Source organism: Ailuropoda melanoleuca, chromosome 9 (genome assembly GCF_002007445.2).
Source record: "Ailuropoda melanoleuca isolate Jingjing chromosome 9, ASM200744v2, whole genome shotgun sequence".
Classification (NCBI taxonomy): Eukaryota; Metazoa; Chordata; class Mammalia; order Carnivora; family Ursidae; genus Ailuropoda; species Ailuropoda melanoleuca.
Genome location: NC_048226.1, coordinates 69,743,851 through 69,757,689, shown reverse-complemented (window position 1 = coordinate 69,757,689; position 13,839 = coordinate 69,743,851). Strand labels below are relative to the sequence as shown.

The following is a 13,839-nucleotide window of genomic DNA, read 5'->3' as shown; positions in this document are numbered from 1 at the left end:
CTGCTGTTTCAGAATTCAGGTGACAAGGTGTTCAGATCTTTATGTGAACTCAGATACTAGGTCCTCCTCACAGCCGATCTGAAACTCCAGAGATGGCCTTTGTCTGAATGGCTCCCACACCCCCTTACTTAAGGGCTTGGTGGAGATTGATCTGAGATTTTCTGTGACAGTCTGCTTGCTATGGTGTGAGACGTGGAGGATGACGGGTGTCCTAAACCTTAAGAAAAGGCCAGATTGGAGATTAGGAAGTTAATGTGAAGAAAGTTAAGAAAGCAGAGACAGGGACGCCTGGGTGGCTCAGTTGGTTAAGCGTCTGTCTTCAGCTCAGGTTGTGATCCCAGGGTCCTGGGATCCAGCGCTTCCTCGGACTCCCTGCTCAGTGGGGAGCCTGCTTCTCCCTCTACCTGCCGCTCCCCCTGCTTGTGCACGCACGCTCCCTATCTCTCACTCTCTCTCTCTCTGACGAATAAATAAAATCTTTGGGGAAAAAAAAGAGACTATATGGTAGGGTTATTTTAATGTCTAAATGATGAAAACAGGGTTCTCTGAATGGCTTTTCGGGGAGTGATACTGGGTTTTTGCAGTCAACATCTATTTTCTTATATTGTAGGAACGGCTTTGTTTCTTGTCCAGAAGTAATTTGAACTAGTCCATTTATTGCTCTGTATCATCATCTGCATATAGAAACGCTACTTTGTCTTTAAAAGCACCAATCAAGTGATTTTTCTTAAATTGTGTGCGTATTTAGTTTAAACGTTCCGTTCCCTTACCATGCTTGTATTTCTAGTGGTGTTCAACCTGGTCGTCTTCCTTCTCCTGTCGGAGATCCCTGTTGTTTTCCTTAAGCAGTTGTGTTTTTCTTCTTACCGGGTGTTCTGATTGTTATATGTAGATGGAGGATAATTGAGGGGAAGTGAGTACTTGGATGCTGTGGACAGTGTGCTCTTGCCTTTCTGGGGGGAGGTATAGGAACCACTTTTTCTTTGCCTCCTGCAGTGGCAAGCAAGGGATGAGTCTGCATTACTGCCGCACATTCCTCCTGAGTCCCTGGTAGGTTTCTGTCACTTCTGAAGGGATGCGGACCCAGGAGCGGGTGTCTTCGTTGGGCAGCCTGGCAGCCCTGCATGGTCTGTAGGTCAGAGATGACGTGTGGGCTGATGTTGCTGGCAGCAACTGCTCATCTTTCTGGCACTTTGGAGAGCTGGAAGCTGCTGAAGGACATGCACGACACCTGCGTCCAGAGACAGGAGTCGTATGTGGTTAGCAGCCACCCCATACCATTCCAGAATGTTTCTGGATTCACAAAACTCTCTTGAGTGGAGGGACTAGGGCAGTTGGTTTTTTTCTTTTCTTCTCCAGGGCCTCTTGATTCCTCAGAAGACTTTTGGAAATGTAAAAAGCTTTCTCAGCTTTCATGAAGATTTGATCATTCTTTGGTGAATTTAGGACATTCTTGAGGGGTGATAGCATTAGTTTTTGGGCGTGGTATGTTTAAACCATTTTTTTTTCCCTTTGAAATGGAGTTTTTCTGACAACATTGAATTTTTGTAAGAGTAACATAACCGAACCAAATTGTACTAAAAACATTTATTGTGGCTTTTCTGATTAAGAGGTTCTTTGATTTAAAGTAGTACTTCTCACAGTGTCCAAATGGACCACCATCATCAGGAGTACAAAAGCTTAAAGATTACTGTATAAAAGGCTCTTGTTCGCATTCCTTTGTATTACAATTAAAATAATTGATGACAGCAGATAGAGCTGTGCTTGCCAGGGCCTCACTGCCCCCAGCCTTCCTCTCCCCTTAGGCTACAGGTTCTATGGCTGTTGCTTGAGAATAGGGTATTTTCCTGCTCCTCGAGGCTAGAGTAATTTTTGTTTTTTCTGCAGATGAAATTTTAAAAGTTTGAGGAGAGTTACATAAATATTAGGTCCTCCCTAGAACTCTAAGACACTGAGAGGGGTAGCTTTTTAACAACACACGTCGGTCCTAGGGTTACAGTCCAGCTGGGGGAGTGAAGCTGATCCAGACCACTAGCAAACTTTGAAAGACCGGTGCAAGAGGTAGTCGAGTTCAGCCTGCGCAAATATTTGCCATGTGTTGCTAGCACAGAGTTGGAGAGCTGCGTTAGATTAGTTTTCCTGGTTCAGTAAATGTTTGTGTGCTTCTCACCCTCAAACATTGTGCTAACCCAGGAGTGGGTTTCACTTGTTGCACCAACCCTTTCTGGAACTTGGGTTGAGAGGCAGTTGGAGCATTTTCTGCCTCATTGGGCAAGTTTGGAGAATAGTGAGGTGATAGATAGTGGGTGCAGGGAGTGGCATCAGGTGGGTGTGCCATGTATTTTTTTTTTTAACTGTTTACTTTGAAATAATTATAGACTCACGAGTAGTTGCAAAAATAGTGCAGAGGGCCCGTGTCCCCATAACCTGGCTTACCCTAATGGTAACATCTTGATTATACCAAGTATTTTTGACATCCTTGCAAAGTACTAGAGAGTTAAAGGAGCATTTTCCCCATATGCATTTTTGAAAATTGCTTATTTCTTTGCTAAGATAGCATAGATTAGAAGACACAAATTTAGAGAAGACTTGGTATTCTTAGACGAGTTTGAATTGATGAGATATATTCTAGATAGTGATTAAGTTTTTAGTCATTGGTCTTTTTTTTTTTTTTTTAAAGATTTTATTTATTTATTCGACAGAGATAGAGACAGCCAGCGAGAGAGGGAACACAAGCAAGGGGAGTGGGAGAGGAAGAAGCAGGCTCCCAGCAGAGGAGCCTGACGTGGGGCTCGATCCCATAACGCCGGGATCACGCCCTGAGCCGAAGGCAGATGCTTAACCGTTGTGCCACCCAGGCGCCCCTAGTCATTGGTCTTTGACATGATGGTGACTGGAATATAAATTGGAGGAAGTCAGTGGTCAGGGATTTGGGTTTTTTTTGTATCTGACACTAATTGGCTATGTGACCATGAGTCAGTGATATAACTGTTACTTGTAAGTGAGTGAATTGGGCCGGATCATGTAGGTTTTCTCTGCTCAGTTTCTATGCTCTTAGGGTTGTGCTAGGGAAAAGGACTTTTGTATTGTAGAATGGTTCAGAGGGAGAAGAACTGTGTCTACGGTTGTCTATGATTTCTTTCACTTAAGTTTCACTGATGAATGGAAGATGAACAAAGAAGGTGGGAGAATAATTTTTTACTCTTTTACTCAATTCAATAACTATTTTGCCAACTAAATTACATACATTGGGATACAAAGATAATGGCCTCTGCCCTCATGGGGAATTCATTTTACGGGAGAGGCAAACATGTCAGAGGGAAATAAGTGCTACTAGATAGTATAAATGACAGGGAAGACGGACCTGATGATTAAACCTGGTGCTTACGAAGGGCTTTGAAGACAGGGTTGCAGGGTGTGGAGACTGGTTCATCCTCTCACTTCTGTTCTCTTGAGGCTAATGAATTTTCTTTTAGAGGCGTGGAAGATACTGTCAGCAATCAGGGCTTCACCAGGGGTGATATTGATAATCAGAGTTTTAATACTAGTCCAGAACTCTTGTGCTGTGTGAGAGCGGTTTACACATGGACAGTGTTGTGTTTTTTTTTTTTTTTTTTTTTTTTTTTTTGTTCCTTTGCTTTTTGTTTGCAAAAGGTACTGTCCAGGGATAAGATAAGAAGATAGGACTCAGTGGGGTGTGAAAACAGGTTGCTTTGTCCTAATGCTTAGACTGACTTATTGTTGGAGTTGGCAGGGAGGGAAGAGGGTTGAAGAGCTTATATAGAGAGTCTGTGCTCCTTTCTTCTCACTCATGTTGCACAGGCTGGGATTGACCCTGTGATCACCTTGAATACTACCAGAAGAGAGACCCTAAAATGTGAGACTGTGTCCTCTAATTCCTTCATTATTATTGTCTTCATTTAAAATACTTAATTTCAGGGGTGCTTGGGTGGCTTAGTCGGTTAAGCATCCTACTCTTGATTTCAGCTCAGGTCCTGATCTCAGGGTTGTGAGATAGAGCCCTGCTCTGCGTCTAGCTCTGTGCTGGGTGTGGAGCCTTCTAGAGATTCTCTCTTTCCCTCTGCCCCTCCTCCCTCTTAATAAATAAAATACTTAATTTTATATAGCACTCTGCCAGAAATATTTCAAGATTGTTTGTGGTTATAGATATTCGTGGGATAGAACTGTTTTAATGGATATGGAATTTCATATCAGATTTAAGACCCCAAGGTGAAATGAAATAGTCAAAAATATGTGGGGGCACCTGGCTGGCTCAGTTCATAGAACATCCAACTCTCTCTCTTTTTTTCCTTTTTTTTGGGCAACCAACTTTTGATCTCGGGGTCATGAGTTCGAGCCCCAAGTTGGGTGAAGAGATTACTTAAATACATATCTGAGTTTAGCTATATCTGCTTAATCCTTTAAGTTTTGTACTAAGTTTTTATCTGTCTTTAGGTTTGTTTTATGATACCAACATTCATTATCATTAAAATTCCTACAGAATTTGGGTGTGTTACTGTGTATGTGTAAGATTTTATGTACGGTAGATGGGTCCTGATGGGAAGAGCTGTGAGAACTAAAAAGCCCCTGGACTCGGTGTCAGGAGGCTTGGTCCTTCTGCTAACTAGTTGTGGAGTCTTGGGCAAGTCATTTCCCTGCAGTGATTCTTAGTTTACTCATTTGTAGGATGAGGGGATATGTTTGATGTCTGAAAGCTCATTTCAGCTTTGAATCTGTGTGACTGGAGGGCCGTACATACTGTTTTATGAGCCGTCGTTGATGGATGTTTCTCAGCTTTGCCACTTCAGGATTTAACTTTTATTTCCTGCTTTAGACCTGTCTTCTTCCTTTTTTGTACTCCTTCTAATAAGTATGTAAAAGCAGTGGACATTCTAAATTCTTACCACCTTCTTGGGTTAAGTGGAGGGGAGCTCTTAAAAACTATCCCAACTCTTCTGTATCTTTTAAAAATATTTTAAACAGTGAGAGCCGATGTATTTAACTTGAGATAATGAATTCAGTGCAGTTATATTATTTCTTAATTACGTTTTCCATGTAAACTTAATGGGAAGTTTCCGTGTGGCAAAAGCTTATTTGAAATCAGGTGTGATAAAGCGAAAGACATTGACAGTGTTGCCGCCTCCCGGGATTGGGAGTGTTTGTTCCCCTTTGATTTCCAGTGAAGTTGAGACTGTTCTTTTTGGAAGGCTGTTTAGTAGGTCCCAGTAGTGTCAGGTGCTCATCAGGAATTTGTTCAGATTTCCAGGATACCTGTTATCATTCTGTATATTAGTCTGTAATAGTTGATGTTAGTTTTTAACTTGAGTAGCCTGTGAGTCTACTTGACATTGACTGCTGAGTCATTTTTGAGATGTTCAGCGTTTTACACCAAGGGGGATTTTAGGGTTTTCATATTTTACAGCTGAGGAAATTGAGGGCACGAGGGCCCAAGTGATTAGTTAAGTGGTAAAGACTAGACTCTGCACTAACTCAGCTTTTTTTTCCCCCCAAAGATTTTATTTATTTATTTTAGAGAGAGAGAGAGAGAGCGCCGCCGCAAGAGAGAGCACACAAGCGGGAGGGAGTGGCAGAGGGAGAGGGACAAGCAGACTCCCCGCTGAGCCGGGAGCCTGTGGCAGGGCTTCATCCCAGGACCTTGGGATCATGACCTGAGCCCAAGGCAGACGCTTTACTGACTGAGCCACCCAGGCGGCCCTGTACTAACTCAGCTTTATTTCCTTTCCTTTTCTTTTTGGTATAGGCATGCGAAGTTACTTGTTTTTCTGATACATATTTATTACCATATATAAATGCAATTAAATATTGATATACACACTTTGTGTACACACATGCCATGAAAACAGCAAATTTGGGGTGGGCTTCTGCATATCAGTTCTAGTCCTGGGTGCACGGTGGTGGAGCTTAGTTGGTGGGAAAGACAGGCCAATATACGGCAGTGTGATGAGTACAGTGAAAGAAATTTGGGATTCTTCACCAGAGGTCACCATAGCCTGGTCTTGTGAAGAAGGAAAGCTTTTCAGAAGAACTGTCAGAGGAGGACCAGGATTCTGAGTAGGAGGTAGGCTGAGAGGGCCATGGCAAAGGTGTGGCTCAGGGCAGGGCGCTGAGGACTGGAAGAGCTTTGTAGGCAGAAGGGGCTGCATGTGTGAAGACCCTAAGGTGAGAGAGGGCAGTACATTTGAGGAACTATAAGAAGCCCCGACTGTTAGAGCAATGAGTACAGAGAGTTTCAGATCAGTTGAATAGTTCTTGTAGAAAGGGATATAGTGTTAACTATCTTAAAAAATGAGCTTGGTATTATCATGAAAATAAATTTGATGTGCTAGGTTATATATTGGCTGTAACTGATTAATTTAGTGGGTTAGACTTAGCAATTGAACCAGTGCAGTAAAGGGTGTGAATTCCATCCCAGTTTAGGACAGTTGCTTGATTTCATGGCTACAAATAGCATCCTTTACCTCCATCCAGCCTAGTTGTTGGGATTTGCTATTGTTAATGAAGATGAACCAGCTTGGATGGATGGTTCAGTTCAAATGCTTCATTGCTGTTGGGAAAACACTGCAAATTCTACAGATGAGCTAGTAATATCACTGAGATGAATAATAATGCATTTTTCTAAGAGAGAAAATAGCCTGTGATCTTAACCATGTTAAGGACAAAAGTTTCCTAAGAAGTGATTGAGGAAAATGACAGTGCACTTGTCTCTGGGTTATGGATGAATTACTTTTGATGTCTCAGTGTGTTTTAGCATTTTATATGCTTCTATATGTTTTTTAAATAAAAGAAACAATAAATCCTTAACAAAGTGTTTCAGTTTAGTTAGCTATTCACATGTACTATTCACATATGTACTAACTACAGTCCCTCAGGTACTAGGAATGCAGAGACCACACACAGTAACCCTGTCTTCAGAGAGGCCACCTCTCAGCATTCCCACGAAACATGGAAAGCATTGAATAAAGAACACTTAATTTCATTAAATTTTTCTCCAGAAACCTCTTATAAGGGGCGCCTGGGTGGCTCAGTCGATTAAGCATCTGCCTTCAGCTCAGGTCATGATCCCGGGGTCCTGGGATCGAGTGCCACTTCCAGGCTCCTTGCTCAGTGGGGAGCCTGCTTCTCCCTCACTCTGCCTGCCTCTGCCCCAGCTTGTGCTCACTCTTGCCCTCTCTCTATCAATATAAATAAATAAAATCTTAAAAAAAAAAGAAACCTCTTATATGAAGTAAAATTCTTTGTATAAAACTGAGGGGTGATTCTATAAATAAATTTATTTTTAAAAATTTATTTTGAGCTTTGATATTGAACAGAGTCCTAAATTAAGATTAGATATTTGGGCATAATTTTTGATTTGAGCTTAAGGAAATTTGTTCACAGCCTGCCCCCAAAGGAATGGTATGTAATGAAAGCCTGTTGGATTTTGGACAAAAACTTATTTCCCTTTTACATTCATAGTTCACCCAAGGAGAAGACAGCTTGTAAAAAACATTGTGGTAAAATTTAAGCACTTATTTTTCTAGTAAACTGGCAGAATTTTTATCATAAATATAAACGAACACTATGAGAAAGCATTTTAAAAAATGCGGCCTAAAGTTTGATTGATTGATTCATTCATTGTTAGTCAACAAATACTTATTGAGGCTTTGTTTTGGGCCAGACTCTTGGGCTACAGAAATGAACAAAGGAGGCAAAAATTCCTGCCCTTGGTAGAGCTGCGTTGTAGTGACATGCTTTTTGTGTGTTAATAATTAGGAAACCCTTCTTTTAAATGAGAGGGGTTTAATTTCCATGTTACATCTATTTGAAATGTATCCTTATTAAAAATTGTATTCAGTTAGAAATGGGAAAGCCCACTGAATTGAACTGTTCTTTGTAATATCCCTAAGTGGTTTATTAAACATTTTCATCACTGTGCAGGGCCATTCTTTAAACTTGCTTTTCCTTTACTTTGAGCCTGTGAGTGCCATCTGGGAATGCTGAGAGGTGGTGTCTTTGAAGACAGGCTTATTGTGCGTGGTCGTTGCATTCATAGTACCTGAGATATCATAGTACATATTTTTATTAAATTAATTTGAACTTCAAAAAACAGAATATTTTAATAAAAATTGATTCTTACAACTGTATTTTGATCTTTAGAATAAGGAATGAATTAAGTGTATGGATTTTTTTTTTTTGCATATACTATTCCAATAATAATTGAAAGATACAGCAGTATAACTTCACTGGCCCCTCCCGTATTTCATGTCGGAGGCCTTCCTTAAATGATGATTCTTGACTCTGCGTGTGTGTGTGTGTGTGTGTGTGTGTGTATTTTTGGTTAGGTTGATTCCCCCCAACATTCTATTACGAACATTTTCAAACATGCAGAAAAATTGAAAGAATAAACAATAAATTACCTGGTTATACATCTTCTAGATTCAGTAATTCTTATCGTTTTGCCAAAATTGCAAAGTGTGTGTGTGTGCATATATATATATACACACAAGATAGATACAAAAACTTTGGATTATTTGGAAGTTGCAGTCCTCATGATGCTTTATCTTTTAAATACCTGTACTTAATCTCCTAAAAATCTGGACTTTCTTCTCTACAACCACCATAGCATTATCACACCTTAGAAAATGAACAAGAATTCATTAATACCGTCCAGTAGCTAGTGTATATTCAGTTTTCCCCACTTGTCTTTATATAATATATAGTATATATATAATATATATACTATATAATATATATAAAAATATACATATATAATAGTTGGGTTTTTCAAATCAGAATTCAGTCAAAGTTCACACATTGCATTTGGCTTCATTCGAATTTTGTCATGGAGTCATTTTTACAAAATATTTGCCATTTTTACAGGAGTCACCCTTAACGATTGAAATACGGAAGTCCTTCTGTTTGAAAGTGCAATTGTCATTGTTTTTAATTTCATGATTTTTAATTGGTCTGTGTATACAATTTTCATTTGTCAGTGGTGTGTGGGTATTTTGATGAATTTTCTAGTATTGCTTTTCCTAGACCTCATGAAATCTTGCATCTTTTGCAAGATTTACAGTTTCACTTTGCATATATTTTGCATTGGATTACATTGTATTGTCAGATAGCATCCCATGGTCAGCAACAGCTTGACTCCAGAAGATGTGGAAATGATAGCCAGGTTATGCAGGGATGTTTGAGACCATTTTAATAAGAGATAAGTGGTTGGTGAAGGTTTTGGCCTTGTCGGTTTTTGTTTCCTTATGCAGTCTCCTGACCACAGGGATGAAGAAATGAGAACAATCTATCAGTGTATATTTCCTGGTGTGATTGACAGGAGAGTTGGTTTGTCAGTGTTCCATAAGTTACTAGGGAATATAGAAGTGAGGGGTTTTGTTGATGTCACATAAAGATTGGTTTTTATTTTGGCTAAGATTTACTATTCAGATAAGTTAAACAGATTTGTTAAATAAGCTACTTGAAGTACATGTTTAAGGGAGTTTACGTGTGTAGATAATACAGTTTTGTTCTTAAACTTAGCACAGTTAAAGGAAGCTGGCAAGAAAGATATCAAAGATTAAGTACAAGTGAGGCTTTATTCATAAACCAGTGGAGCTAGTACCAAAGAAAATGGTGAGGTTTGCTTTGATCGTCATTCTGGTTTTTTACTGCTGTGTAAGAAACCACTCCGAATTTAATGGTATAGATCAACAGTCATTTATTGTTTCTGGAGATGGACAGTACTCTGCTGGGGGGTCCTTGCTGTAGGTTTCTTATGCAGTTGTAGTCAGATGGTGGCCGGGAAGACTCAGACAGCGGGGACCTGGAACTGGGGCAGTTCCTCAGGCATTTCCACCTTGGGTGGGCTCTCCGTGTGGTCTCTGCAGCGTGGAGGCTTCGAGGTTGCTAGACTTCTTAGGTAGCAGCTCAGAGTTTCAAAAGCATGTGTCCCTGTCCCAAGAGAGAGAGTGCCAAGCTGGACTGCCTTTTTATGCCATGGCTTTAGAAGTCCTGCAGAGTCACTTCTGTCGGCCTCATGCCCTTCTCAAGAAGCAAGTCAGAAGGCCTGTATTAAAGGGGAAGGTAATTAGACTCTACCTCTTGGTGGGAGGAGTGTCAAAGGATTTATAGATTGTTTTTAAAAAGCACCTTGACCAGTAAAAAAGATGATAAACAGGGGTGCCTGTGTGGCTCAGTTGGTTAAGCATCTGCCTTAGGCTCAGGTCCTGATCTTGGGGTCCTGGGATCAAGTCCCACATTGGGCACCCTGCTCAGATTGGAGTCTGCTTCTCCCTTTCCCTCTGCTCCCCTTCCCTTGATTATGCATGCACTCACTCTCCCAAATAAATAAAATCATAAAAAAAGATGATAAACTAATACTTATCAGAAGGAGATTTGGGTGCCATGAAAGTTTTAGAAAAGATTGATACCATGTATTTGAAAATAGAAACAATGCGGACTTGAAATTTACAGCACTGGACATAATGCATTTTGTGGTAGTAGTAACTGTTAATGAACATAATATTTCCAGACAGAAGTACTGAACTTGTCAGTTCAACAGTTGAACGTCGCAGAGGCCCCCGCCCCCAAAGGCATCCAGGTCCAAATCACAAAGAAGTTAGTATAATGTGTTCTTTTGACATCACTGGTATTACTCACCAGTCTGCTGGTTGATTGGGTGCATTTTTTAGGAAATAATGAAACATTTGTTATGTTCTGAGACTTTTAAAGATTGCCACGTGGGCTAGTAGTTAATTAGTTCTTTACTGTAACTGTGCTCAGATGTAGGTTGTATTTCCTGTGAACCAGTATTTTCTTTGGACAAGAGCTTCTCAGCTTCATCATCCATTTGATTAAGCTTTAGGACTGAATGTTTCCTATTTGCAGACACCCATGTGCCCTCAAATGACTAGGTTTTGATGCTGAGTCTATTTATTTTAATACTCATTTGCATGCCTACCATGTGCCAGGCATTGTACTAGCTATGGCTATGCAGTGGCATTCAAAAGAGACCTAGCCAGTTCCAGAAGGAGAGCTGCAAACGTTTTTGGGGCAGGGTCATTATGATTGAAATAAAGGCGTTGCTTAACAGTATGATTAATAGGAAGATGATGTCTATTTGTACGTAATGTTTGTTAGAAGTAGGCCTTCATATTATTTCAAAGCTTTGCCTGAAGTGGTATTTTGATATTATTTGTGGTCAATTTTAAAGGAATGTTAGTCATGTGTCGTTTTTCTTGGTGTTTTTGCAGTTTTTGTTAGAGTAGGTGATGAAATTGCAGCATCTTTTGTGTCAGTGTGAAAAAGAAGGACTCTGTATTTATTTTGTACATTCAGTACCTTCTGTCGTTTTGTCTTTTTCTAATCAAAAGAAGACTTGTTATTGTCATTAGAAAATGAGTGTATGGGATCAGATAGTTACTAAGGGCCTTCCCAGGTCTAACACTCAAAGCTGAGGAAGAGTGGGTAGAAGTTCTGGTTGGTGAAGGTGGTAGGAGTTGTCAGTGAAGTGTCACTTTAAGTTGATTCATATTTTAGACTTTGTAGAAGCTGAGACAAGCAATGGCTGAAAAATAACATTGCTTATTATGTTACAGCAGAGTGAAACTTTTTCTTCACTGAGAAATTTCTGAGAAATTCCTGGTGAATCTCTTTTACATTTAGAGACATTAAAAAGCCCAATGGACAGCGAGTTTTATAATTGACATGCAAGTTTTCTTGGTGATTATATTAAGCACTGGTAAAAACTGAAGTTATAGTAAGTCCTTGTTTTGTTGAGACCTTCTTTAGGGATCAAAGAGTGTAACTTTCTGAGTTAGAATTCAGATGTTTAGAGGCTGATCCTGTACATCCTGAGGTTGGCTTATTTTATTTATTTTATTTTATTTTATTTTATTTTAAGATTTTATGTATTTGAGAGAGCGAGCATGAGCAGGGAGGAGGGGCCCAGGGAGAGGGAGAAGCCGACTCCCTGCTGGACCCTGAGATCATGACCTGAGCTGAAGGCAGATGCTTAACCAACTGAGCCACCCAGGTGCCCCTGAGATCTGCTCATTTTAAACATTATTTTTAGCATTGGTATTTCTTACTATGTACAAAGCGCTGTGGTTTCCAGACATCTCATGTAGCACTCTGTGAGTTGCAGAAGGTTCAGCGCGCTTCCCAGGCTGCACAGCAGGGGAGTATTCTGTGGCTCTCTGAGCGCAGGCCCTTAGTTATTAAGTTGCATCAACAGGCTCTGCGGCTGAGGCTCATGGGTAGTTTTATGTGAACTGAAGTTTTAAACATTCATAGATAAAAACAAATGTCATAGTAAAGACCTGTAAGCAGTACATTAGCAGTTATCTCCTGCCTACAGGAACACATTTTTTTACTGCTTTAAAATTTTGATCTGTTTGCAGAGGACAGGGTCATCATTGTGTTTTTTCTTCCTCCTTGCCTGGGATTTGTTGGAGGAGAGGGGACCACCTTGTGAAGTGACGCATAGTCTCCGTGTTCAGTTGAATGTTGAAACTAGCACCACATTTCATTTCTGAAGCCAGTATGCCAATACCTACTCATTAAGCTCTTGCTGCGCTCTGTCCTGACACGCTAGCGTGTGAGGTGGCGGGCTGGGGCGGGCATTAGAATCATTGACGTAGTGACACTGAATTGTTCCTATCCTTTATGTGGTGTTTGGGTGAGAAAGGTTGTGAACAGTTGGGCTTTGGTTTTGTATAATAGCTACACTATTATAAAGTGTAACTAAGTAAAAATACTTAGTATTTTTAATCTATGCAGTACTTAGAGTGTACTTAAATACACAGATGTGGGGCGCCTGGGTAGCCCAGTCGTTAAAGCGTCTGCCTTCGGGCTCAGAGCGTGATCCCGGCGTTCTGGGGTCGAGCCCCACATCAGGCTCCTCCCCTGGGAGACTGCTTCTTCCTCTCCCACTCCCCCTGCTTGTGTTCCCTTTCTCGCTGGCTGTCTCTATCTCTGTCAAATAAATAAATAAAATATTTTAAAAAAATAAATAAATACACAGATGTGCAAAAAGTTAAGTCATAGGTCATACCCTCAAGGAGTTTACCTGTATAGTTGGGAAAACAAAATAGATCTGTAAAAAGTAGAATAGCAATATCAGAACAGTTCAGAGTAGTGAATGATTAATTGCACAATTGAATAGAATTAAGTTCTGGAGGAGGTCAGAAGAGGAAGCAGCTACTGGACAGTAGTATCTTAATTATGTGTGTGTGTGTATATATATATACATATATACATATATATACACATATATACATATATATATATATGTATATATATATATATATAAAGATTTTATTTATTTGTCAGAGAGAATGGGTCGGGGGGTGGACAGAGGGAGAAACAGACTACCTGCACGACCCTGGGGTCATGACCTGAGGTGAAGGCATACGCTTAACCCACTGAGCCACCCAGGCGCCCTTAATTATACTTTTTGTAGATATTTCATGGGTAACTTGGGAAGGCTAGAAGTAATTCCAAATGTGATTTGGAGAAGGTGAGATAACCAGTATTTTAGTAGATGCCATCACATCACCTTTTTACAGTACATGTGAACTGAGAAGTACAGTTTTCTCCATGAGCTTCAGTTGTGTCTCATTGGTCTTGTCACGTGTCAGTTAGGAGAGCTACTTTGCATGGCTCTCGGTGCTTGATTTTTTTTTTTCTAAAGATTTTATTTATTTATTTGACAGAGATAGAGACAGCCAGCGAGAGAGGGAACATAAGCAGGGGGAGTGGGAGAGGAAGAAGCAGGCTCATAGCGGAGGAGCCTGATGTGGGGCTCGATCCCATAATGCCGGGATCGCGCCCGGAGCCGAA

General features: G+C 40.4%; 1 protein-coding gene across 1 annotated transcript in view; it reads left to right on the top strand.

The window, feature by feature from the left end:
* The first annotated feature begins 1,142 nt into the window (after nt 1-1,142).
* Nucleotides 1,143-13,839, top strand: part of UBR5 (ubiquitin protein ligase E3 component n-recognin 5) — a 137,155-nt gene continuing 124,458 nt past the window's right edge. The window contains exons 1-2 of the mRNA XM_034668516.1: nt 1,143-1,252; nt 9,885-10,080. Coding sequence (XP_034524407.1) covers nt 1,143-1,252; nt 9,885-10,080 — 306 coding nt within the window. The remainder of the gene's footprint in view (nt 1,253-9,884; nt 10,081-13,839) is intronic.